The sequence below is a fragment of the Hyperolius riggenbachi genome, chromosome 1, assembly GCF_040937935.1.
Source record: "Hyperolius riggenbachi isolate aHypRig1 chromosome 1, aHypRig1.pri, whole genome shotgun sequence".
Taxonomy (NCBI): Eukaryota; Metazoa; Chordata; class Amphibia; order Anura; family Hyperoliidae; genus Hyperolius; species Hyperolius riggenbachi.
In genome coordinates, this window is record NC_090646.1 from 588,096,234 (window position 1) to 588,123,540 (window position 27,307).

Consider the following 27,307-nt stretch of genomic DNA (forward strand, 5'->3'; position numbering starts at 1 on the left):
ATTTATTTCAACACTCCACAATGAAATAAACATACCTACAGTATATATACTAAACTTAAACAAAAAGAGGGGGACACCGGAAGCCCACAATAGTGTAGTATGCTAAAATACAAAATGGAATTAGATAAATCACATTAGAAGTATACTCACAAATGTGGGTTACCACAAAGGCAACCACTGTATAGGCGGGTGGGGAGATTAGACCTGACCCCACTCAGGTTAAGAATTCGCTCTCTGTAGATAGGAAAATGGGGATAACACGCTCCACCGAGAGTGGACAAGACAATAACCTGATTATATAAACAGGGATGCCAAAACAGGATAAATATATTAACCACTTTACCTCTGCAGTGCTAAATTTCTCCGTCCCTCTGCGCACTGCTTCTCCCCCAGGGACGGAGAAAGGCGTATGTTCCTGTTTACATGCTGGGAGAGGGCGGGGCAACACGCTCGCACACTGCAGCCAGCCCGCACAGCTGTTGACTAATTGGACATTAGGAACGAGTGTTCCTAAATCCAATTAGTGTCCCCGATTGATGAATAAAGGCTGCTTCAAACAGGAGCAGTCTTCATTCATAACAAAACAGCAGGCACATTGTTTTTGTTGCCGTGTGCGCGCGATCGCGCGATCGCGCGTGCACGCACCCACCCGCACAGCCCTTGCAGTCCATTGATTGGTTATTGGGGACTGAGGTCCCCAAAACCAATCAAACCACATGCCAAATAAATGAATGGAGACTGCCTCTGCTTGAGGCAGCCTTCATTCATAAGTTGTAAACAAAGGTGCAGCGCGCGATCGCGCGCCCCCGCGCCGTGCGCGCGCACGTGCACACCAGCTCCGCAGAGCTATGATTGGTTTTGGGGACCCCAGTCCCCAATAACCAATCATGCTGCCTGACAAATAAATGAATGGAGACTGCCTCTGCTTGAGGCAGCCTTCATTCATAAGTTGTAAACAAAGGTGCAGCGCGCGATCGCGCGCCCCCGCGCCGTGCGCGCGCACGTGCACACCAGCTCCTCAGTGCAATGATTGGTTTTGGGGACCCCAGTCCCCAATAACCAATCATGTTGCCTGATAAATAAATGAATGAAGACTGCCTCTGCTTGAGGCAGCCTTCATTCATAAACATGTCCCCCATGGGTATGCGGCGATCGTGCACAGGCATGTGACCCTATGACCCTCTAGAGCACCTGGATTGGTTTTGGGGACCCCAGTCCCCATTATCCAATCACAGTGCTTTGTCAATGATTGACAGCTGCCCTTTCATTACTGTATTACATGCACACATCCCCCTAAGTTACAGATCACTGATTGGAGACTGGGAAAAGATTTTTCCCAAATCCAATCAGAGTTTCTGATGAATGATTGACGGTTGCCACAGCCAGTGGCAGCCTTCATTCATTGTGATGTATATAAACATATATACACACACACTAACTCCCCCTAAGTTACAGATCACTGATTGGATACTGGGAAAAGAGTTTCCCAAATCCAATCAGAGTTTATAATAAATGATTGACGGCTGCTACAGCCAGTGGCAGTCTTCATTCATTCTAAAGTTTACAAATAGAGACACAGTGTAGATAAAAGTAAAAAAAAAATCAGATCACTCTGCTCCTGTGATCTGAGGTATTTGTTACTTTTATCACATTGCTGAGGGGAAATCTATTTTGACAGCTTTTCAGTACCAGCTTTTCAGTAGCTGATTAAGCTGATTAACCCTTCCCTTGCCACACCACTTAACCTCTCCTTTCCTCCCTTTTTTGTTAGGCATTTCAGGCCCATACATTCCTTTTTTCATACACTACTATATAGTGTATACTGTACTATATCCTATACCTTTTTTACCCTACTCCTTACTAGCTAACTTCCCTTTTTATATAAAAAAAATATACCTACCTACCTGCCTGCCTAACTTAGTCATTAAGATGGCAAAGAGGCTATATACGGCAGAAGAGGCCTGCGCCATTCTGCAGTATAGCGACAGCAGTGAAGAAGACCTATCTGATTCAGATGAAGAGTGGTGTCCCCAAGAAGATTCGGATTCGCTGTCAGAAAGCGACACAGATTCTGACTCCGCTGGGCCACCACCAGCTCAGCCAGCTAGGACAGAAGTGCAGGCGAGGGGCACTGATCCTGATCCAATGAACAGTGACACCGATTCTGCTGCTGAAGGGGGATCACCTCACCCAGATGAGATGACAGCACCCAGCGCAGCTACTACCAGCAATGCCAGTCAGAGAGGTCAGAGGGCTGCCAGGCCAAGTCAGAGGCAAGAGCTACCTTATGAGCTTCGCCACCCACAGTGGGCACCCTCTAATTTGGAGGCCCCTAGCATCCATCCCTTCACAGCCAGTAGTGGTATACAAGTGGCCACTGAGAACATGCAGCCACTAGATTTTTTGAGTCTGTTCATAACAGACACATTTCTGCAGTTTGTCTGTGAACAGACAAATCTTTATGCCCAGCAAAAAATAGCGGCTAATCCCACCTCACCATTTGTGGGAAAGTGGAACCCCACAAATGTTCCTGAACTGAAAATTTTTTTAGGTTTGACCCTCAATATGGGCATTACAAAAAAACCAGAGCAAAACAGGTACTGGAGCAAGGATTCAATTCACTACATGCCCATTTATTCTGCAGCAATGCCCAGACACCGTTACGAATTGATTATGAGTTGCTTGCATTTTAATGACAATGCCAATAATCTTTCCCATGATGACCCTGACCGTGACCGCCTTTTCAAAATACGGCCCCTCATTGACCACCTGAATCAAAAATTTGGAGAGCTTTACATCCCAAATCAAAAAATTGCAATTGACGAGTCCCTTGTACCTTTTCACGGAAGACTGGGAATAAAGCAGTATATCCCCTCCAAACGATCCAGATACGGGGTCAAATTATATAAATTATGCGAAAGCGGGACGGGCTTTACCTATACTTTCAGGGTATACGAAGGAAAGGACAGTGTGATTGAACCTCCTGGATGCCCTCCTTACATGGGTGCTAGTGAGCGAATTGTCCTGGATCTCATTAACCCATTACTCCACCAAGGGTATCAGCTGTATGTGGACAACTTTTATTCTAGTGTCCCACTGTTCAAATTTTTGCATACAGCTCAGACTGGGGCCTGCGGAACTGTTAGAGCTAACAGAAAGGGTCTGCCACCACAGGTCTTGAATAAAAAACTGAAAAGAGGGGAGTGTTACAGCAACCGAAACGATGAACTGCTTGCCCTAAAATACAGGGATAAAAGGGATGTTTTGCTTCTGACCAACATACATTCTGAGGCGACTACATCAGTGACGTCCCGAAGACAAGAAGTGACAAAACCTGTGGCCATTGCTGAGTACAATAAGCACATGGGGGGTGTGGACTTGGCAGATCAGATGCTTGCTCCTTACCGCATCGATAGAAAACGCAGGGCTTGGTACAAAAAAGTATCAATTTATCTAATGCAGGTGGCCCTTCACAACTCTTTTGTCATCTATAAGAGATCATCATCACGCAACAAGGCCAGGTTTTTAAAATTTCAGGAGCAAGTCATCAGAACACTCATTCACCGATCTGTACAACCTGAAAAGAACCCAGTGCAACTTGTTTCGGAGGATGTCACCAGACTCCATGAAAGGCATTTTCCTGCAGTACTCCCCCCTACTTCATCGAGGCTATATCCCCAAAAGAGATGTAAGGTTTGCCGCAAAAATGCAATTCGATCGGAAACCCGATATTACTGTGCAAAATGCCCTTCAAAACCAGCACTATGCGTTATCGGGTGTTTCGAGAGCTACCACACAGACCTGCAGTATTAGAGGTTTTTTTTTTTTTTTTTTTCTTAATTAAGCTGGTTCACACCGCAAGAGCTTTTTTTTAACACTAGTGACTTGAAAAGCACTTGCTAATGCATTGCTATGGGTGATTTTTTTTAAATCACATTGCTCACGTGAGAACACACACACAGGATTACATTAGCTAGAGCTCTTAAAATCACAAGCAGTTTGAAAAAGCTCTTGCAGTGTGAACTAGCCTTAGGGCTGGTTTACACTGTAAGAGCTTTTTCTAAGCACTTGCGAATTTAAAAACTCTCACTTATGCAATGCTATGAGTTTGTTCTCACTTGAGCGATGTGATTTTATAAAAATCCCCCATAGCAACGCATTAGCAAGAGCTTTTCAAACCACTAGCGTTAAACTCTTGCAGTGTGAACCAGCCTTTAGGGATTTTCTTTTTCACTTTTTCAGTTCACAATTTTTTACTTAAACTTTGGCCTATACTTGGACTTCCCGGATAGCAGACAACCACAATCTGGAATCTGACCACTGGCATGGCTATCAACCACCCTCTGACGTGGCTGCTAAAGACCCTCTGACCTCTGACATGGCTGCCAAACAAACTCTGACCTCCGACATATCTGTCGAACACCCTCTGACTTCTACCATGGATGCTGTACACCCTCCGACCTCTGGTATGGATTCTAAACACACTCTGGCTTCCACATTTCTACAGCTTCTACAATGGTGAGTTTTTATTTTTATAGTCTTTGCTGTGCTCCCATGTACACTATCTGTTCATAATATTGAATATGTGTTGACTCTCATACTACATGGAGGTAGAAAAATGTGTCAGTGATTGGTCAATAATAATTGAAAGTGTGTACCAGGATTAAAAAATAGAATTACACTTTGGTGAGAAAAATAGCCCTTGCAAAAGCTGTTGGTACTACTTGTGGTTAACAGTCTGCTGTGTGCCTAAAACGTTATCTGATTTGGTATGTAGCGTATAATGTTAACCATGACAAGCGAGAGAATATAATTTAGAGTGTTTGAGGGCTGAGGCCTATGTCATGGGATATGTTTTTTGTGCCAAAGTGAAAAAAACGGTAAAAAAATACCATTTTCAAAGTTGTGGTGCAATTTCAGCAAAACCTCATAAATCCAAATGTTACACAATAGGTATATCTGAGTAGGCCCGGGTCTCTAGTTTTCAGAATGGTGACATTTATGACCTGTATCGAATGTTCTGAGACTCCAGGGGCTTTGCTAAGAATCAATGACTGCATGACTTTTGCTGCAAAAATTGGCCTTGAAAAATCCATTGGCGCTGCTCATGGTTAACGGTGTATTGCGAGGCCAAAAAGCTATGGGATTATGTGTAGAGGGTGTCATTTTAACCGTGACAAGCGAGAGAATATAATTTGGGGTGTTTGAGGGCTGAGGCCTATGTCATGGGATATGTTTTTTTGTGCCAAAGTGAAAAAAACGGTAAAAAAATACCATTTTCAAAGTTGTGGTGCAATTTCAGCAAAACCTCATAAATCCAAATGTTACACAATAGGTATATCTGAGTAGGCCCGGGTCTCTAGTTTTCAGAATGGTGACATTTATGACCTGTATCGAATGTTCTGAGACTCCAGGAGCTTTGCTAAGAATCAATGACTGCATGACTTTTGCTGCAAAAATTGGCCTTGAAAAATCCATTGGCGCTGCTCATGGTTAACGGTGTATTGCGAGGCCAAAAAGCTATGGGATTATGTGTAGAGGGTGTCATTTTAACCGTGACAAGCGAGAGAATATAATTTGGGGTGTTTGAGGGCTGAGGCCTATGTCATGGGATATGTTTTTTTGTGCCAAAGTGAAAAAAACGGTAAAAAAATACCATTTTCAAAGTTGTGGTGCAATTTCAGCAAAACCTCATAAATCCAAATGTTACACAATAGGTATATCTGAGTAGGCCCGGGTCTCTAGTTTTCAGAATGGTGACATTTATGACCTGTATCGAATGTTCTGAGACTCCAGGGGCTTTGCTAAGAATCAATGACTGCATGACTTTTGCTGCAAAAATTGGCCTTGAAAAATCCATTGGCGCTGCTCATGGTTAACGGTGTATTGCGAGGCCAAAAAGCTATGGGATTATGTGTAGAGGGTGTCATTTTAACCGTGACAAGCGAGAGAATATAATTTGGGGTGTTTGAGGGCTGAGGCCTATGTCATGGGATATGTTTTTTTGTGCCAAAGTGAAAAAAACGGTAAAAAAATACCATTTTCAAAGTTGTGGTGCAATTTCAGCAAAACCTCATAAATCCAAATGTTACACAATAGGTATATCTGAGTAGGCCCGGGTCTCTAGTTTTCAGAATGGTGACATTTATGACCTGTATCGAATGTTCTGAGACTCCAGGGGCTTTGCTAAGAATCAATGACTGCATGACTTTTGCTGCAAAAATTGGCCTTGAAAAATCCATTGGCGCTGCTCATGGTTAACGGTGTATTGCAAGGCCAAAAAGCTATGGGATTATGTGTAGAGGGTGTCATTTTAACCGTGACAAGCGAGAGAATATAATTTGGAGTGTTTGAGGGCTGAGGCCTATGTCATGGAATATTTTTTTTTGTGCCAAAGTGAAAAAAAACGTAAAAAAATACCATTTTCAAAGTTGTGGTGCAATTTCAGCAAAACTGCATAAATCCAAATGTTACACAATAGGTATATCTGAGTAGGCCCGGGTCTCTAGTTTTCAGAATGGTGACATTTATGACCTGTATCGAATGTTTTGATACTCCAGAGGCATTGCTAAGAATGAATGACTGTATTACTTTTGCTGCAAAAAATGGCCATGAAAAATCCATTGGCGCTGATCATGGTTAACGGTGTATTGTGAGGCCAAAAAGCTATGTGATTATGTATATAGGGTATCATTTTAACCGCGACAAGTGGGAGAATAGAATTTGGGATGTTTGAGAGCTAAGGCCTATGTCATGTGAATTTTGTTTAGCCCCAAACTGAATGAAAAGCAATAACATTTTTATTTTACTATACTGTGTACCAAAATAAAACATTTGTAAAAAAAAAAAAAAGGGACAGAATTGAAAAAATAATGCAAAAATAGTTACCTTAGAGACTCTGATTTATAAATAGGTATGCCATGAGGGTGTATTACTGTTACGTTTGCATATAAGGGCTTGTAACTACCAATAGAGTACAATGAGAAAACAAATAACACAGAATTGAAAAAATACACCTTTATTTCAAAATAATATATTGTCGCCATACATTGTACTAGGAACATCATTTAAATGTTGGAATAACCAGGACAAAATAGCAAATAAAATGTGTGGGTTTTATCTATGGTAGCATTGTTTATTCTAAAACTATAGTGCTTTAAAATAGAGAATTTGTGTATTTTTCATTTTTTTTTTCTTTTTTCACTTTAAAATTCATAGAGAACAACATAATTACTCAAATAAAGTATTACCCCTGAAAAGCCTACTTTGTGGCGAAAAAAACAAGATATAGATAATTTACTTGTGTGAAGTAGTGTTATAGTTATTGGCAAATGAATGGGAGGAGTGCAAAATGTGAAAAATGCTCTGGTTTTTAAGGGGAAAACCCCTCAGTTGTGAAGTGGTTAAAAGCTAAAAAAAAGGAAGTGGTAGACTTACCTTCCCAAAAGTAGACCCAGATTCTGTTCACTTTTAATCAACAAATAATTTATTTCAACACTCCACAATGTAATAAAATAAATTATTTGTTGACTAAAAACCAACAGATAGGCTTGGATCATGCGGTAACACACTGTTGACTTTGTTTTGGTGATTGCAGCTATTTAAGTACTTCCATTGCACCAAGTTACATCACATTAAGTACCAAAGTCTCAATAGACTTTAATTTACTTAGCGGCCTGAAGTGGTAACATTGCACAACGGAATAGTGCAAAAGGGGCCTAAATGGAAAACATAATATCTTACCGTTGCTCCTGAGGTAAACTGGAAGCCAGTAATGAGGCTCACAGAAAGGAGAAGCAAATGTGAGGAGTAAATAAGTCTTGCTGCTGCAGTATTCAATATGGTTTACAGAGATGAGGGCCATGTCAGCAGAATATCAGATAAGAGGAAGGATGTTGCTGTTGTATTGCCCAGGCAGGAAATTACAAGGATGTGTATCACCAGTATGGTGCTGCCTTGAGAAAGAAAGGGGAGTATTTTGAAAATGTACATGTGATGTGTCAGGAGGACCTAGAGATGTTCTGCATGTAGTGACACATTCTGCATATAGGGAATGGGAAAATGAAAGCGGTATTAAACTCTGACATAATATTCAATAAAAATGTGTTTTCTTACTTTTTATAAGCCATACAGTTAGCATATTTGCTTTTGTGCACAAGTATTATTATTCATTTAGAAATTACATGTTCCAAAAGTACAGTTTATCTGCTCTGAAAGCTACCACTGCATTTTATTCATAGCTACAGTATTTATATATTGTAGTGCACCCAGCAGGGCCGGATTTACAACTCAGGAGCCTGTAGGCACAGGGGTTCTGGCGCCCTAAGCTCCGCCCCTCAACCAAGGCCACACCCACAACTCCCGCCCATTTTTCCTTATGCCTGTTGAAGAGCTTACAATCAAATTGCATGCCTGCAGACAGTGCAGCAGTAGTAGCCATGAGCCATCACGTCTGGGGACGCTATCAGATGGTCAGCAAGATTTGATAGCTCATCTGGCTATACATGGTGTGTAGGCATATTGGAAATCATTGTAATATTGTACAATATGATGGCCTGCATGCAGGCCAGAATTGTGGTGGGACCGTAGGCATCTCACTGACCATTTTGGTACTGATAGTGTCTCCAGATTTAAAGCAGAACTGAAGATAAAAAAGCCCCACTTGCCTGGGGCTCCTGCCAGCCCCTCAACAATCCTCCGTTCCCCCACTGCCAGCTAGTTTCAGTGTCCCCAACAGGCCACTGCACATGCGCAGCTCTGGCCACGCGTATCTTTGCTCGCGTTCCTGTCTGCAATAGTGTCCTGCAAAGGCGCAGGCTGCTATTGCGGACGGGGAGGCGAACAAGGCTACGCGTGGCAGGGGCGCGCAGTCGCAGTAGTCCATCAACTTACAAGTCGACTGAACCGAAATTAGCTGGCAGCGGGAGAATGGTGGAGAATGGTGGACCGTGGAGGACCAGCGCAGGACCGGATGGCTGTCCCCAGGTAAGTGAAGCTCTTTGTTTTTTAATTTAATGGCTCATAATGGCTGGCTGTACTGTCTGTAGGCAGCGCGCATGTAATTTGATGGCCAGGCCATCATGGTACAGCCATTATGAGCAATCATATCTGAGGAGACTACGCGCTCTTTCATATTAGACAATGCGTGTGCAGGAGCCGGTTCCTGCACGCGTTGAATAGGCTGCAGCGTGTCGTCGGGTATCTGCGGTGCGACGCTGAGTAGCGGCGATAGTAATTCATTAACCCGACGGGAAAACTGCTCCCTGGTGTGTCATACCGCAACGAATCAAAACGCAGCGTCGGGTGAGAAAGGTAAAATGAAAGTCTATGGACTTTCATTTTACCTTGGTCAACGCAAAGTTTCAACTTTGCGTTGAAACGCCTAAAAAGGGCTCTAGTGTGAAACAGTCTTACCAATTATGGCATGCATGCTAAAGAACAGTGTCACTTAAGGCTCGTACACATGTTGGATTTTATTTTTGCAAACGACCCGTCGTTTGTACGTCAAATCGTGCGTGTGTACAGTCTGTCGTTCAGCTGATAAGACTGGACTTGAGCGAGCCGCCAAGCGGATTGCTGAAGTCCAGTCTTATTAGCTGAACGACAGACTGTACACACGCCCGATTTGACATCCAAACGACGGGTCGTTCGCAAAAATCTGACGTGTGTATGTAGCTTGACTTTGTGGATTTCTACCTCTCTCTGTCTCTCTGGTCTGTGTCTTCGCCTGAGTATTACAGCAAGTTGGTCTCACTCTCCACTCCAGGGACCACCAGGGGCAGGGCATTGTGTCACACACACACACCGCTGTCTCTGTCTGTCACACACACATGTGCAGACAGCTTCAAGACCCCAATAGTATACACAGGGGGTGGGGCGGGGCGGAGTTGTAACTATACAGATAGTGCAGGGCTATCTCCTGAGTCCTACCTACAGCCAGGGTTGTTTCCTCCGCCCCCTCCCCGCCTGTCACTTCAAAACACATACTGATCGGCTGCCACTACCTTAATGGACAGGAGAGGAGACGGCGGGGCGGAGCTTCTTCCTACCTGTGCTGCACGGGTCCTCCTCTCTGTCCCCTTCCATCAGACCGGCGCAGGCAGGCTAATTTCGCCGGATTAGTTATAACCCGCCTCGCCACATGGTTTATCAGAGCAGAGCAGCAGAGCCTCAGAGAGGACTCCAGCGGGCAGCACAATCGCACCGCCCCCCCGCCGCCTATAGACGCAGCAGCTGCTGTCAAGTTGCAGTGCTGCGTGCAGGCGTAAATACGGTGGGCGGGGAGAGCAGCACGTAAGGAATGAGCCTGTGTGTGTGTCACTAGCCGCCCGCCCCTCACTGTAGTTGCTGCCGCGTGATACAAAGAGAAGGAGGTGGGCGGCGCTGACATTAGTGTGGCTTCCCTTCTTAAAGGGACATGATTTAAACCCGCCCCTTGGCCAATCAGGCGCCTGTAGGCACGTGCCTAGTGTGCCTTATGGTAAATCCGGCCCTGGCACCCAGTGAATTTTTCTGAGCTGTGTCTGATCTGGACACCTTAGGAGTGGCTGCACTGCCAGGGAATTTTTACAGTCCTCTCTTGCTACAATTAAGTAAACACAAGATAATGTTATCACCAGTTCGGATTGGGATCTCATTGCAGGGAGTTTTCTATTGAAAAAGTAAGTCCTGTGTTTAACTGTTTGAATGCTGTTCTGCAAAAAAAATGTGGTAGTATAGTATATGCTGTAAATTATCTTTTAGAGCAAAGAAGAAATGCTGGGTTTCATACCGCTTTAATACACTGTACATTTCTTGTCCGTTTCTATCGTTTACCTCTGTGCCTATATATAATACATGAATCCTATGTTTAATATACAACACATCTTCTAATGGCTACTTATTTAGTCCATTAGTCTATTGTATGCCATGACTCCTGAAAGTCTTGACATTAGCACAGTAAACCGTTAAGTATTATGGTCGGTTGTTCTGTGACAGCTTTGTTGTTTATACACGCTTTCTCCTGTCACTGTAGAGCACTGATAGTGAACAAACAGCTGCATTTAACCAAACTCAATCTACAGAGCTCTGAGTACATAAATCTCCTGGGCCGCTGACTCCAGTCCTCCATACAGTCAGCTCAGTTGCTTTACATGACCATGGCCTCAATTCACTAACCTTAACTCCTGTCTTTAATAACTCTTTTGAGCTGTTTTACAGTTATCACCATGGTGATATAATTGTGATAACTGTAAAACAGCTCAGAAGAGTTATTAAAGACAGGAGTTCAGGTTAGTGAATTGAGTCTATCCCCGTATTGAGATTTTTATTAGTGTCAGTTTATCATTAGCTGGCCAGCAAGCAGTTATAATAAAACATCAACAACATTTTGCTGCATGCTAAAGCAAACTGTGTAACCTACAGTTGTTAACGGCATAAGAGATACAAAGCTCCTAAAGGTGATCTTAGTTTGACAGATTTTTTCATGATTGGAGTCATGATGCTGTTTTTATTAGTGTTATACCTTTAGAGTTCAAATTACACTACTATGCAGGGCTAGATTAACCATAAGGCATTGTAGGCATGTGCCTACGGGATCAGTAAATAATGGCGCACAGTGCCTATGCATAGAAATTGCGCCGCATTAAAAAGATACGCTTATCGCTATTTATCGTTAGTACTGCATAATAATGGCGCACAGGCAAAAAAAGAAGAAAAATGGCACACAGTAACGTTATTTATCAATAGTGGCACACACTAACGTTATTTATCAATAGTGGCACACACTAACGTTATTTAACAATAGTGGCACACACTAACGTTATTTAACAATAGTGGCACACACTAACGTTATTTATCAATAGCGCCCTACATAAGCCAAACTGCAGAAGTTATTTAACTGCAAAACGATGAATGGATTTAATGTAACACTGTCAAGGTTAGGGTTAGGCACCACCAGGGGAGTGGTTAGGGTTAGGCACCACCAGGGGGGTGGTTAGGGTTAGGCACTACCAGGGGGTGGTTAGGGTAAGGCACCACCAGGGGGGTGGTTAGGGTTAGGCACCACCGGGGGGTTTAGGGGTTAGGGATAGGTACAGAGAGGGTTCTGTGTGTTAACGCTAAATAACAATAAGGCTTTAACGCTAAATAACAATAAGGCTTTAACGCTAAATAACAATAAGGCTTTAACGCTAAATAACAATAAGGCTTTAACGTTAAATAGCGATAAGCGGCAAACGGATTAGCGGCAACACTGTGCGCCATTATTCACAGGCGCCATTTTCAGATGGATGCTGTGCCTACAGGTGCCTGACAAAGGAAAGGCAGCCCACTCCTCTCTCCAAGTCCCTCCCTCTCTCCTTCCCTATACATAGTCCTGAGCAGAGCGTAAATGAGAGGTTACTCACCCAGCTCCCAGCATTCCACTGACCAGATCTCCCTTCAGTCGGGGCACCTGTAGCTACTTCAAACTGAGGATAGCTCTGGCTACCTAATTCTAAGGGGCACCAGCTGTAGCTATAACAGGCAAGTGAAGTAATGGAGAAGTGACTGCTGGGTCAGCCAGTACTCTTGTAGGTTCATGGAGGGCAAAGTCTAGGGTGTCATTACATCTGTGTCTGTAGGCTCCTGTGATATAAATCTGGGCCTACTACTATGGTACTAGTACAGAAAGGGCTAGAATGGGGAGAGCTGTGAACAATGCAGGGCAGTGTTACACTGGTCACCACTAGGGATGGTTGATTAGATTCCAATAATGAGTTGATACAAAATTCATGCTAATTTTGTGCAAATATACTCAGGTTGAAATGAACCAATCAAATGCCATTTTCAAGCAGCATGGATTTGCATAAAATAAGCATAACATTTGCATCAACAGTATTATTTGCATCTTACTGACCATCCTTAGTCCGAAACAGGGAGTTTTGGGGCACGGGTCACCTTTTATGTGACCATAGCCTAGGGAAAATGAATGACATACTTTTTAACTTAAACAAAAATTACCTTGGGAGTAATATATTTTGTATACGGGGCATTCCTTTTAGATGCAGTATAATCAGTGACTGTACTGTAATTTCATTGTAAGTCAGGACAGAATTAGGACACCTGATTTCCATATTTGTTCCGGGTCAGTGATTTCTTTCACCATATACTTTCAGTTTTCCAATTTGGTGACGTGTAAACTTCAAATGAGTCTTTATAATCATTTATAAAAACCTGTTTGAAGTTGTTTAACTATAAGCTGGCGATGGATAAATGAACTTACCAGACCCATTAAATGTAACTTGAATAAAAAGAAAAGTAGATTTAACTGACAACTGATCAGGCATAACATGTGGATATGTTGGAGAGTACAACAACAACATTTGTAAAGCGCTTCTCACCTGTAGGACTCAAAGCCTATAAGCTTGTGTCACATCAGTACATAATTGCGGTCTGTGGTGTGTTACAGGGGAAAAAATTATGCAATCATAAATACCAGTCTAAGGCCCGGTTCACATTAGCGTTCCTTCCCTGTCCGGATTTTCCTGATCTGATCCGGACCGTATACTGTAAATACAGAACGTACATTCCGCATAGCAATGCAAAGTCTATGCGGACGTTCACACGTGTCCGTTCCGTACAGTACGGAGCCGGACCGGATCCGGACTCCGGACACTTTTCCAACATGCGCTATTTTTTGGGTCCGGATCTCCGGCCCACGCACCCGGACCGGAGCCGGACCTGAGCCTGACAGCACCACCCGGAACACAGAAACCAATGGGAAACGGAAGGCACAGAACACACTGCCTACAAAAACCTGACGTTCTACCCCACTTCCTATGCGTATCCAAGCGGCCATTTCGGATGGGGACACATGGGCCAAGCATGTCTGGAGTGGAGCAGCAGTGACAGACGTGCTGGAGCTGTTTGGCAGAATGTCGGAGGTGGAGGTGAGGCCTACAGCGGAGGAACCTGATTCTACAGGTGCACCAGGTGCACCTTCTGCTGACCCCAACATTTTTTTATTTAAATTTCACTATTTTTTGCCCACGGATCCGGATGGCAGCCTGATGCATGCCTGATACAAACGGACCGGATCCGTATCGGATCGGGACCGGAACCGTACGGTTCTGATCAGGATCAGGTCCTGATCAGATCAGGATCCGATCAGGATCCGGTCTGTTTACTTGCCAAAACACAAGTGTGAACGGGGCCTAAACAGGTGACTTTTTAATTTTGATTTAAACACCTCCAGAGTTGCAGCTGACATGATTGGGTGTAGTAAGGCGTTCCAAAGGGTAGAGGCAACATGACAGAAGGCTCTGGCTCCAAAGGTTTTGAGTTGGACTCAGGGGGTGGTCAGTTTATTATATCTTCTTTATCCGAGATTGTGGTAGGTGTGACACAGTTTCAACAAATCATTCAGGTATCCAAGGCCTAGATGAAATGGAGTAGAAGTTTGGAACTGATCTGGGCAGAAAAAACAACATAGCAGTTCAACGGATAGATTCTATTGAGATTTCTGCTAGTCTGACCAGAATGTAAAGCACCTGGTGGTTCATTTGCTGGTGTTCGTCTTCCTCAATCAGCATAGCAATTGAGCAATATCACATGGGAATGCCTTTGGGCCCTACTCAAGCTGTTTATTGCCAACTTCAATCATTTTACAGATAGTCCAATAAAATCAAAGTAAAAATGTTACACTGCATTAACGGATATAAAAAACACACACTCAGTCTGGATGTTTCTACAGCTTGATTGCAATGGGCAGCATAAAGCAGGGAGTGATCATTGTAACATCCTTTTAGTATGAGACTGTTACTAAGTTACAACCATTTATTTGGCTGCTTTTGCTTCCCTGACGGAGCCTTATAATCCATCACTGTGAGTGATTAGTGAGTCGCTGTGATTTATTTTGTCATTCTATGCAGGCAGCAGACTGAGAAGGTGATATTGAGTAAGTTTCTGAGCTACTCTTACCCTAGATATAAAACTGAGGATTTCAGGATCTGAGTTCTATGTTAGCTGGGAGTAGAATTACTTTGATGTTTTATAATAACAATAATACGTATGTGCATAACCCTATATAATAAAACCCCTGTCCCTGCATCCTCCTGTGTCCATGTGTCCATGCATTATGCCTGGCGTGCATGTGCGGCACGTGGACGGACTTCAGCCAGCACAGGAAGATAGGTGCAGGGAGGCAGACGTGCACATGCGCGGGAGTGCACTTTACACAAAGGGGGGCGTGGGCATAGGGGGGCGAGGCCTAGCGCCCGTTTTATATGGGGAGGGCTTTTAAATTGGTCCTGCAAAGCAATCACCCATAGTCCATGTCCACAAAACGATGTCCTTGTTTTGCTAAGTGACAATGTAATGATAGGTAAATGGTTAATTTTAAAAATATGTTTTGCTTGCAAATTTAATCCCATGCTCTACTGTCGCTGGAAATGAAGGGAACATTGTCCATAGATGGGAACTCACAGCCAGTTCCTGGACAAGCTGTCAGAAGTGCACATCCTCTAACTCTTCTTTCTGCATAACTTAGGCCACCATTCTTCCTATATAGTCAGACTACAGCCCTTTAGCGCCACATTGTCACAGGGTATAAGGTGGTTAAACAGTAAAAAGTAAAATTATATTCATGGATTATGCCTCATAGGAAATCACATAGAGAATAGGGACCACGAGATACGCTAATTGGCCAGTAAGGTTTTTTAACGGTTTTCTAGTCCACATGGCTTCCTAGTAGGCAAGTGTGCCATTTACCGGTACATTACATTCCCTGTACTCTACATGCCTCTAATACTTTTAGCCATAGACCCTGAATAAGTAGTATATGCAGATCAGGTGTTTCTGACATTATTGTAAGAACTGACAAGATTAGCTGCATGCTTGTTTCTGGTGTTATTAAGACACTAGCCAGCCAAATAGACCAGCAGGGCTGCCAGACATCGGGTATTGTTTAAAAGGAAATACATATGGCAGCCTCCTGTAACGATTGCGGAATTATTTCCGTGGTCAGCACACAAAATGTGCGCCAACACTGCGGAAATCCTCCACAAGCGTGTAATTTGACCAAACCCAGCTTGGGTGCAATGCACCTGTAGAGGGCAATTCCCACCGGTAGATGGAGCTGTGGAGTGCAGATGAACACAGCCTCTGCACGGCCACAGATGCCAGATGGGAATTGTACGAGTTGAAGCAACGCGGGGCAAGATAGCCCTTAAAGAGAGAGAACACAAAGACAGAATGTATGTGTGTCCACCAATCTAGTCGCCACCCAGCGACGGTGAACACGCAACAACGGAAACAAATTGGGAACGCAATCGCAAGAGTAGCAATTGCCAATAGTGACACAAGACCGAATTAGACAGAGCACAAGTGTAGCAAGAAAGACATAGCAAATAACAACGATCAGAACAACAAGGAAAATAACAAATGCTAGCTAAACACGAACACCGCACTCATTCGCAACAGCGAACGTGTTTAAGACACGATCACCGCGCGTTAGGCACCCAGTGATAAGCGTGCCACTCTAACTAACCAAAGTAACAGAAACACGAAATAGAGAACGCGAACGCTTGCTAAACGGTTACCCCACCGAGCCTACAGCAAGCGTTCGTACAAGACGAGACAGACAGAAGGAGCAAGTCAGATTGGATCCACTGCTTCTCCGCAAGAGCGATCCCAACAGACAAAACGATTCGCTACCGCCAACCGCTGGCGACAGCGCAATCGCAAGAACAAGACACGACAGAATAGGCAGTACAAATATACACAATCCTGACTGCACTAAACAGGAATGCAAGGAGCATTCCCAAAGGGAATCTACTCTAAGCTAGCAATAATAACCAACAATGAGCAGAGGGCTGAGACTCCAGGCAAGTTAGCAGGAACAAACCATCATGACCAGCAAGGAATTCTGGGAAGAAATGTTTTTTATACTGCAAGCCATCAGAGGAAACAGCTAAGCAATTTGCATGACAAGTGTATGCAAATTCCTCACCAGCAGAGCAACTCTGAAACTTGCAAAGTGAAGACAGGTCTCTTTTCCAGAGACCTATAGCATTCAGACCTAAAGAATGGTCAAACAGCTGTCTGCCTGTGCAGACAGCAGAGCAAATCATTACACCTCCATATTCTTCTCACTACAATTGTCCTTTAAGGAGTGAAGGAAGAGCAGTCAAGCTCAGCTTCTACAGAAGAAGATGGATTTTGAATACCAATCCAGCAATCAATTGATTTAATAAAAAAGATTAATTTTTACTATTGCCTTTTATCAACTATACATGCATTTTCATGGACCAAAGTAGGGAGGACTGTTTTTTTTAAACAATAATGTTTACTTTTTTTTAAAGTGGTCTGAAACTCTGACATAACATTCAATAAAAATGTGTTTTCCTACTTTTTATTACTCATACCGTTATCATAGTTGCTTTTGTGCACAAGTAATATTGTCTGTCTACAAATTACAAGTTTCCAAAGTGTAGTTTATCTTGCCCTGAAACCTGCCATTGCATTTTATTATTTTTCTATTATAACTGCTTTTTAATATATATGAAAACCTTCTAATGAGCTATTCTGAACCCTGTGTGTGCCTGAAGCAGAGTCAGCTTTTTCAGAGAGTGTTTGTTTACATTCCAGTGTTGATACATTTGTGTTTAAAGAGACACTGTAACATCAAAAAGTTCCCCTGTGGGGTACCCACCTCGGGAGGAGGGAAGCCTCAGGGTCCCAATGAGGCTTCCCACGCTATCCTCTGTCCCACGGGGTCTCGCTGCAGCCCTCTGAACAGCGGCCCGACAGATCCGACAGCTTGTTCAATATTTACCTTTCCAGGCTCCAGCGGGGGCGCTGTTGCGGCTTTCAGCTCCGAAGTAGACAGAAATACCCGATCTAAGTCGGGTCCGTTCTACTGCGCAGGCGCCGGAGACTTACGCCTACGCAGTAGAGTAGACCCGACGGCGATCGGGTATTTCCACCTATTTCGGAGCCGAGAGTGGCCACAGCGCCTGCGCAGGAGCCGGGAAGGTAAATATTTACTTCTCCGCTGTTCGGAGGGCTGCAGCGAGAACCCCAGGGGATGGAGGACGGCATGGGAAGCCTCATTGGGACCCTGCGGCTTCCCCCTCCCGAGGTGAGTACCCTCCAGGGGAACTTTTATGATGTTACAGGTTTTCTTTAACAAGTAAAAAAAGATACTGTTATCTCCAGTTTGGATGAGGATTTGAAGCTGAGTAGCAGGACAAAGTGCTTTGTTTAACCATTTCAGTGATGTTCTGCTAGAATTTTTTTCTGGGATAGTAGCTTTCAAGCTGTGAGGAATCTCTTAGAGCTAAGTAGAAATGCTGACTTTCAGACCACTTTAAGTTAGCAGCCACTAGGTGTGATCAAGGATTTGATACATAGGCAAATGGTTTTTATTGAATCGCAATTTGTTTCTAATTTCTTCTGCACACACACCAAAGGGTCATTTTCCAGCCAGCGGAGAGAAGCTGCTGCTCCGGCGAGGGCAGGAAAGGGTTAGCGGTACCCTGGGTACCGAAGGAAAGTAATTAAACGGTTTCATCCATGACTGTCCCAGATAAGATAAGCGCATAATACAAAGGGTTGAAATACGTTCGCTGCAGCTCGGATATTTGGATGGAGAAAATGACTCAGCCGCAGATCATTAATCATTTTATCAAGGCCACTTTGTGCATTGTGCTGTGATTATAGCCAGGAAGGAATCTACATTCATTGCACTTTTTGTGAGCTGCACGGTGACAGGGATAAACCTGGAGTGCGGGGCCGGTGATAGATGGGGCACAGTCTGGATGCAGAATAGACGTGCGATGAGGACGGCCAGGCTCAGCAGGTAACACGGACATGTCATCGTAGGAAAAACGAATTACATACAGAATGTACTACAAGTGAATGCGGAAAGGCGAAAAAATGGCAATGGGGTTTACATGTAAAAAGCAAATATCCCATGTATTCTATAATGGGGAAATTCACAGGCAGTGGAAAAATTTTAGGCAATAGTCCTTCCTAAAGTTTTCCACCTGCCAAACAAAAAAATAAGATACACATGGAGAGAGCCTTCCCTCTTCATAGAGCCTCCACTCCCGGCCCTCTTGTTCCTGCGCTGTCACACTTATTGCACGTGTTGAACCAACTGGTCAAATCTGCCTTTGGGGACCATCAGAAGGGCACTAGAGTCTGTGAACAAGCTTTCCCGAAGATGTTCAGCTCTGCAATGCTGATGTACGATTGCGCACTCTCACGCCCTCACGCATGCGCTCAGAGGCGCTCAGCCACGCTACTGACTTTTTTTTTTCTCTCTGTTTATTGCCTGATGAAGCGGGATTGTGCCTGCGAAACGCGCTGCAAATTGGAGTTTTTGTATAATAAATGTTATTTTTTAATATAAATAATGGATCCCTGTTTGTTTGATCTTGAGGGAGGTAAGTCCATCACTTCCCCCTTTTAAACTGTTTCCAGATGTGTAACCTTGTGAGGGACAGAGTCACAGACAGCTGGTCCTGCTACTCCTCTGTCGACTCCACCAGCCCCCTTGTTCAGAGCCATTTCTGGCGATTTTGGTGCAGGAGGCAATGCACTTTTTTCACCCCCAATATTATAAATAGAATAATCGTAGCCTGAGTTAATTAGTTTTACAGGCAACAATAGCAAGCTGATTGGTTATATACAGAAAATACAGTATATACAGTATATTGTTTCTCAAAATAAGTTTATAAAGGAGACACAAATCGTTATCAGACCAGATACAATTCACCAGCCCAAACTCATTGCACCCACATAGCAAACCATTCCCATAATTGTTATGAGGGGTGTGTAGCCACTTTATGAAAAAATATATACTGTTTACAAACAGTCTGGGTCTTTAAAGTGAACCTACTGCTTTGGGAAAAAAGTTACATACTTATCCACTAGTGTACTGTTGGTGGGCGTTGAGGACAGGGTTGGGGAACTCTGCACTAGAGGATTCTCACATCCTCCTGGACTAGACACTCATGGCCGGGACCCCCTTCCTATTCGTGGCAGCGCTCTACTTTGTGTACAAGACGAGTACACACCAGTTATCAGCAGTTCTCATTTAGGTGTTAAAATTGTTTAATGGAACTACCAGTTGCTTACAGTATAACAATTCCATAAAGTACCATGTCAAGTATAGCTCTATTGTGCCCTCAACTGCAGACTGCCTTGTCCAGCTCCTACGCATCTACTGAAAATCCCCACCCATGCCAAAAGCACCAATCTGTTGGGAAGATGCCTGTCTCAGAATGACTCGCATATAACCCTCTCCTCTGCTGTCCTTCAGAGAGTGATTTGCTTTTGGAGATGCCTCAGATATTCAAAAAGGTATAGGCAGTACAAAATGTCTATTCCTGTAGTCCAGCTACTTTATCAATAACTAGACCTACAGTATATAATATTGTTTGTTTTTTCCTAGGATGGAGTTTCAGCATGGGGTCAGCCTATCAGTTCCACAGCTGGAGGGTTTTTGTCATCGTGTGCGCTCTGCCTTGTGTCTCTGCTGTAGTGGCCCTCACCTTTATGCCAGAAAGTCCACGCTTCCTCCTAGAGGTGAGGATGAAAATGACATGTTTCTTGCTCGTCCAATATTTCTGCTGTTTATTCGAACTGCAAAAAAAGTATACAGTACACACATATATATATATATATATATATATATATATATATATATATATATATATATATATATACATATACATATACATATATATATATATATATACATATACACAGGAAAATTAATACTTACCTATCGGAAATTTTCCTTTCCTGGTGCATTTCCATGGCAGCATACTATGGGTTGTGGCCCCGCCCCTGAACCCTATTGGACACCATAACTATAAATTTGTTGAGAGTATCACCCACCAGTATTCTAGTAACTATAGTCCTACCCGTTTTGAGGGTGGGTTCGTATGCTGCCATGGAAATGCACCAGGAAAGGAAAATTTCCGATAGGTAAGTATTAATTTTCCTGTTTCCCTGGTGCTTCCATGGCAGCATACTATGGGATTTAACTAGCAAGAACAAACAGGGAGGGTAAAGTAACACTATTTTTTAACATTAGTAGGATCAGAAATTAATTGATTTTCCCACATTTGAAGAGCTAAGGACTGAAGGGTCAACTCTAATATTCAACAAAAGTATATGTCGAGGACCATGCAGCTTTAAAGATTGTGGCTGTAGACACACCGGCAAGAAATGCTCACGATGAAGTTATACTTCTGGTTAAGTGAGCTAATGTCTGGCCAGGTAGACCTTAGCCTTACACACAGCAGGTGAATTCCCGAATCCAAGCCGTTAACATCCTATAAGGGGTTTCTTAACCTTTCCTGTAACCAGAAGAAACTAACAGGAGATGGGTTGACTGTCTGAAAGATTCTGTGATCTGCAGAGATCTTTTAAAAGAGCATGACACATCCAGATGATGTATTAGAGGCAGATTGGATTTTACCCTTTTTTCTTTGACAAAGACAATCATTATCTAGGTAGAGCACTGATACCACTTTGGGTAAAAAAGTTCATCACTGGTGTTAGGGTAGCTTGATCATGATAAAAGATTAGATCTTCACAACCTAGAGCATGCAATTCTGACATTCTTCTAGCAGATATTATTGACATGAGACAGCCTTCCATAGGATAAAACGGAGGAAAAACTAAGTTAATCCAACAGCAACATTAAAGAGGAACTCCAGTGAAAATAATGTAATAAAAAAAGTGCTTCATTTTTACAATAATTATGTATACATGATTTAGTCAGTGTTTGCTCATTGTAAAATCTTTCCTCTCCCAGATTCACATTCTGACTTGTATTACATGGTGACATTGTTACTGTGGGCAGATTATGGAGCTGTTTCTAGCTGGTCTGGCTTTAACAGACAGCTATTTCCTGTCTGAACATTGTTACATTGTGACAGTTTGCCCAGAGTACCGTACGGTACCAGAGCCTCTTGTGGGAGGGGTTTCAGCACAAAATCAGTCATACAGCGCCCCCTGATGGTCTGTTTGTGAAAATCATTATTTTTCTCATGTAAAAGTGGGTATCAGCTACTGATTGGGATAAAGTTCAATTCTTGGTCGGAGTTTCTCTTTAAATCCCATTTGGGATATACATTTCTTCTAGGAGGTTTCATTTTAAGAGCTGCCTTTAAGAATTGCTGCAATGGATTTAAGGCCCGCTTGTCTCCAGTTTTTTTAAAATGAGAACAGTGCCGTCACCTGGACCTTCAAGGTATTGTAGCTAAAACCAAGGACAAATCCCACCTGAAGAAAGTTTAAAGTATTATTTACTGATGGGGAGAATGGATCAAAATTGTCTCCAGAAACAAAGTCTTGAAACCGGTTCCAGACTTTCTGGCATACCACATTTGTTCATACTTTACTTGCTGTCTTGGAACATCCCAACTTAGTTAACCTCTCCCCTTAAATATACAGGCTACCAGACAAAATTTGTGAGGTGCTGATTGAAATAACCATGGCTCAGACAACAGTTTCGTACAGACCGAGAGAAACATTTGCTCCGTCTGAGATAATTGGAGAGGAAGAAGTGGAAACCACAGTCTGTACAGCCAGTATAGAATTATTGAAAGAAGTTTTGATTTCTCCTTCTTAAATTTCTTCAGAAACCGAAAGACTATTGGTACTGGAGAAAAATAGTACCGAACAGGAGGCGGCCAAGACTGGGATAGAGCATGTATTCCCACTGCTGCTTGACAATAAATTCGGGAGAAAAATTGTGGTATAATTGACTGTTGTGTTGCACTCGGTTTTCCCTACTAGAAGATGTGCAAAAGCTTTTAAAGGCTAAACAGGCGGATCTTAATTCCAAAGGATTTGAATTGTTTGTTAAGAGGTGACATGGCCATCTGGACTGAACCACCTGGTCTTGGCACCATGCACCCCATCCCAATAGACCAGCATCCCTGAAACATAAGTCAATTGAGACAGAATCAGAATCCATTGAGTAAATAATCCTGATTGCAACACCAGATAAGAGAATTCTTCATTGATGTGAAAAATCACCATTTTCTGTTGTAGAGACACTCTGCCCCACTAATATAAGAAAGGGAGTTCAAAAATGCATTATGTGCCAGTGTGGCCACTTCATCATTATTGTAGCTGCTAACATTCCCAAGACTTGAAGACACTTCCTTGCTGAAAGATGAATGTCTTTAATTGCAAACCAAACAAACTGTTGGTACTAAGGATGTGTGGGAATACATACATATCTTTTAAGTTTATTGGAACTAGAAAATAGTTTTATTGGACTGTCAGGATAATGGATTGAAGAGATTCAATCCTGTATTTTGGAAGCAGTGTGTACTTGTTTAAAATATCCCAGATCTAAGACAGGTTGCCAAACTTCTGTTTTCTTGCCAAACAACAGAGGATAGTACATCCCTTTGACTCTCTGTGAGCAAGGTACCTCCAGTACTGCATCTTGCACTATTAATTGGCATATTGAAGACGACAGACTTCTCTCTCCGGGTAGGCATAAACATATCTTGCAGAGTGATTTAAATCTCCACCGATAACCGTCAGAGATGGCTTGAAACCCGCCTCCAGAAGTGTGGATGGATGGAGGGCCCAAAAGGACTTTCCTTGGGTTTGTCGATTAGCTGGAGCAATCTTGATTGCCCTAGAGAGGGCTGACTGAGAAATTTGCAATTTTTTTTTTTTTTTTTTTTTTTTTTTTTTTTTTATTCTTATCTGGTTTATAGGAACAAAAATTCCTGAATCTTTGCTGGAACGGATTTATCTGTACAAATCTTTGTAACTTGAGTCTTCTATCTTGAGGAATATCTTCAGATTTCCCTCCTGTTTATTATCGACTTTGTTCGTTTCTTCAAGAATCATCCTTATGATTTATTTCATTAAAGGAACGGCAAGACCAACCTCGGTAAGATGTGGATAATATTTACCTACATCTATGGAAGGATCTTCTGGTTCTTTCCACTGTAAAAAGGTTCTTTAGTGGAAAATACCATTACCTTCTGCTTCAGAGACAACCTCTTGAATAGATTTGACTTGGAAAGATCTGTCATTCTGTGAAGTTGACAGAACTGCAACTGGCGCTTGGGAACGCATTTCCCCTCTTACTGCTTGCTTCATAAATATGTAACAATCTAAAAAGGAGTCTTCAGATTTGTCTTCAGAATTTTCAGTACAACAATTCGCACAAGTCTTATCCGGCATCGTCATTTTTCCACACTTCCAGTAAGCTGATTTTCCTGTCAAGTGGTTGGAGATCAGTGGAGGCGGAGTATGCCGAGTCGACCTGGATCTAGAATGACGAATCAATCTTGAGGAAGGAGATCTTCTAGAATGCCCTTTATTCAGACAATGGGCCTGATTCACCAAAGAGCGCCAACCGCCAGCACGGCCGCCCCCGCGCGAAACGACAATGTCCCCACGCGAAAACGATATCGATCCCGCGTGAAAATTCGCACCCGCGTGCGAAAACGCGCAAGCAACGCGAAACCGACCGCGCCAACAGTCAGCGCCGCTGCGAACCAAGCCCAATGACTTCTGTCATCAGAATATCTTCATGAAGAGTGTGAATGCCAACGATGTCAGGAACTTTCTTGAGAACGCCAATCTTCAGTGTTATTAGGTCAAGAGGGGCTGAAATGGAATACAATTTTGCATTTGCAACACCCAATGACCCTCCTTTTTTTTTTTTTTTTTCTAAAACATTGCCCGAGAGTCCCCTTTCTATGGGCTTCCGTCTGGTCTTTAGAGCTGCATGCCAGATTTCCAGCAGGAATAGGCTGCAAGAGTTAAATAGTAAGAAAGTTTTTTTTTTTTTTTTTTGTTTGTTTTTTGTTTTTTTTTATTTTTTTAAAGATATTATTTTAAGATACTTTTAAGAAGAGTAAATTAATCCCTTGGGAGAAAATGACTTCTCACAGGAGAAATAGCAGTGTCCCTGCAACTTTCAAATAGCAACATTAGGCTAGATACTCCTTAAACCTCCAGGAGGCTGTGAGCATGCTCAGAAGCAAGCTGCCCACAACCAAGATGGTTGCAACATTACCCAAGTATGGGCAAAGAGGAAAAAGCTATTAGCCTATATAAGGAAGTGCACACTCGCGCGCGCGTGCTATACACGCCTGCATGCTCGTGAACACTCCCCACCAATCCACACTGTCCTGCCACTGCAGAAAGCAGAGAACTGGCATTTACAAAACCATGAGACTACTCAGCCAGGAGATGAGGAAGAAAGGATGGAAGGAGATAGAACCAGATAGAAAGCAGGAAAAAAAAAAAAAAAAAAAGGACAGACAGGCAGGTAACTATTGCAGCCATTCCACACCTGTATGCATTTAGCACAGGAACTAATGCAGCCATAGTTCAAGTAATGCAGCCATAGTTCATCAGTATGCATCTTGCACGTGAAAGTAATGCAGCCATAATCATCTGTATGCCATAGTTCATCTGTATGCATCTTGCACATGAAAGTAATGCAGCTATAGTTCATCTGTATGCATCTTGCTCATGAGAGTAATGTAGGCATAGTTGATTTGTATGCATCTTGCACATGAAAGTAATGCAGCCATAGATCATTTGTATGCATCTTGCATGAAAGTAATGCAGCCATAGTTCATTTGTATGCATCTTGCACATGAAAGTAATGCAGTCATAGTTCATTTGTATGCATCTTGCACATGAAAGTAATGCAGCCATAGTTCATTTGTATGCATTTAGTACATGCAAGTACTGCAGCCATCGTTCATTAGTATGCATGTAGCACATAAAGGTAATACAGCCAAAGCTCATTAGTATGCATCTAGCATATGAAGGTAAAGCAGCCAGCGTTCAAGTCTATGCATCTAGCACATGAAAGTAATACAGCCATTGCTCACCTGCATGCTTCTAGCACATGAGGTAATGCATCCCGTGTTCATTTCTATGCATCTAGCACATGAAAGTAATACAGCCATTGCTCACCTGTATGCTTCTAGTACATGAAGGTAATGCATCCCGTGTTCATTTCTATGTATGCAGCCATAGTTCATTTGTATGCATCTTGCACATGAAAGTAATGCAGCCATAGTTCATTTGTATGCATCTTGCACATGAAAGTAATGCAGCCATAGTTCATTTGTATGCATTTAGTACATGCAAGTACTGCAGCCATAGTTCATTAGTATGCATGTCGCACATGAAGATAATACAGCCAAAGCTCATTAGTATGCATCTAGCATATGAAGGTTATGCAGCCAGCGTTCATTTCTATGCATCTAGCACATGAAAGTAATACAGCCATTGCTCACCTGTATGCATTTAGCACAGGACACTGATGCAGGCATTGCTCACCTGTATGCATTTAGCACAGGATACTGATGCAGGCATTGCTCACCTGTATGCATTTAGCACAGGATACTGATGCAGGCATTGCTCATTCGTATGCATTTAGCACACATGTATATCTCCGGGACCAGAAGACCGGGCTCTCTGTGTAAGATACATTTAGTACTCATGCAGAGACTTCCCAGGGAAAGGGATAAACCCTGGGGTAGAAAGGGGACTGAAAAAGAAAGGAAGAGAAGGAAAGAAAATAGCAATAGTGTCCAAAGGGGAGGACAAAGGAAAAAGAATACTGGTGGGTGATACTCTCAACAAATTTATAGTTATGGTGTCCAATAGGGTTCAGGGGCGGGGCCACAACCCATAGTATGCTGCCATGGAAGCACCAGGGAAATATATATATATATATATATATATATATATATATATATATACAGTGGGTTGCAAAAGTATTCGGCCCCCTTGAAGTTTTCCACATTTTGTCATATTACTGCCACAAACATGAATCAATTTTATTGGAATTCCACATGAAAGACCAACACAAAGGGCTCTATTCTCAAAGAGCCAAAAGTACCGCAAAATTTTACCGGTAAATTCCCGCCAGCGGTAAACTCCGCATTTTTTTAGCATTCACTAACATTTTCCGCATGTTTGCCGCATGCGGGAAAAAAGATGCGGAAACAGGCATTATTCATGCGGGAATCATGCGGTAAAAAGGTCGCATGAAAAAGTGTTTAAAAAAAAAAAGTTAAAGTCCACCAAGCACAGCCCTTAAGCCTCCACACTTCATTAAAGTCAATGGGATGCGGAATATATCACCTACTTCTTGTAGGTGATAAAAATTCGGTAATTAACGAAGAAAAGATGCGCCTGAACATCTTTGAGAATTGATCTTTTATTGCGGAAAATACCGACTTTTGCGGAAATTTTACCGCATGAATCCCGCACTTTTATCACACTTTTTCCGCATGCGGAAAAAACATGCGGAACATTTTGA

At 42.8% G+C, this 27,307-nt stretch overlaps 1 protein-coding gene across 2 annotated transcripts in view; it reads left to right on the forward strand.

Moving 5' to 3' along the window:
- The window catches only part of SV2C (synaptic vesicle glycoprotein 2C), a 286,032-nt gene that overhangs the window by 219,223 nt on the left and 39,502 nt on the right, over positions 1–27,307 (forward strand). For both annotated transcript variants that reach the window (XM_068248808.1, XM_068248816.1), the window contains one exon: positions 20,420–20,553. In XM_068248808.1, the coding sequence (XP_068104909.1) occupies positions 20,420–20,553 (134 nt within the window). The remainder of the gene's footprint in view (positions 1–20,419; positions 20,554–27,307) is intronic.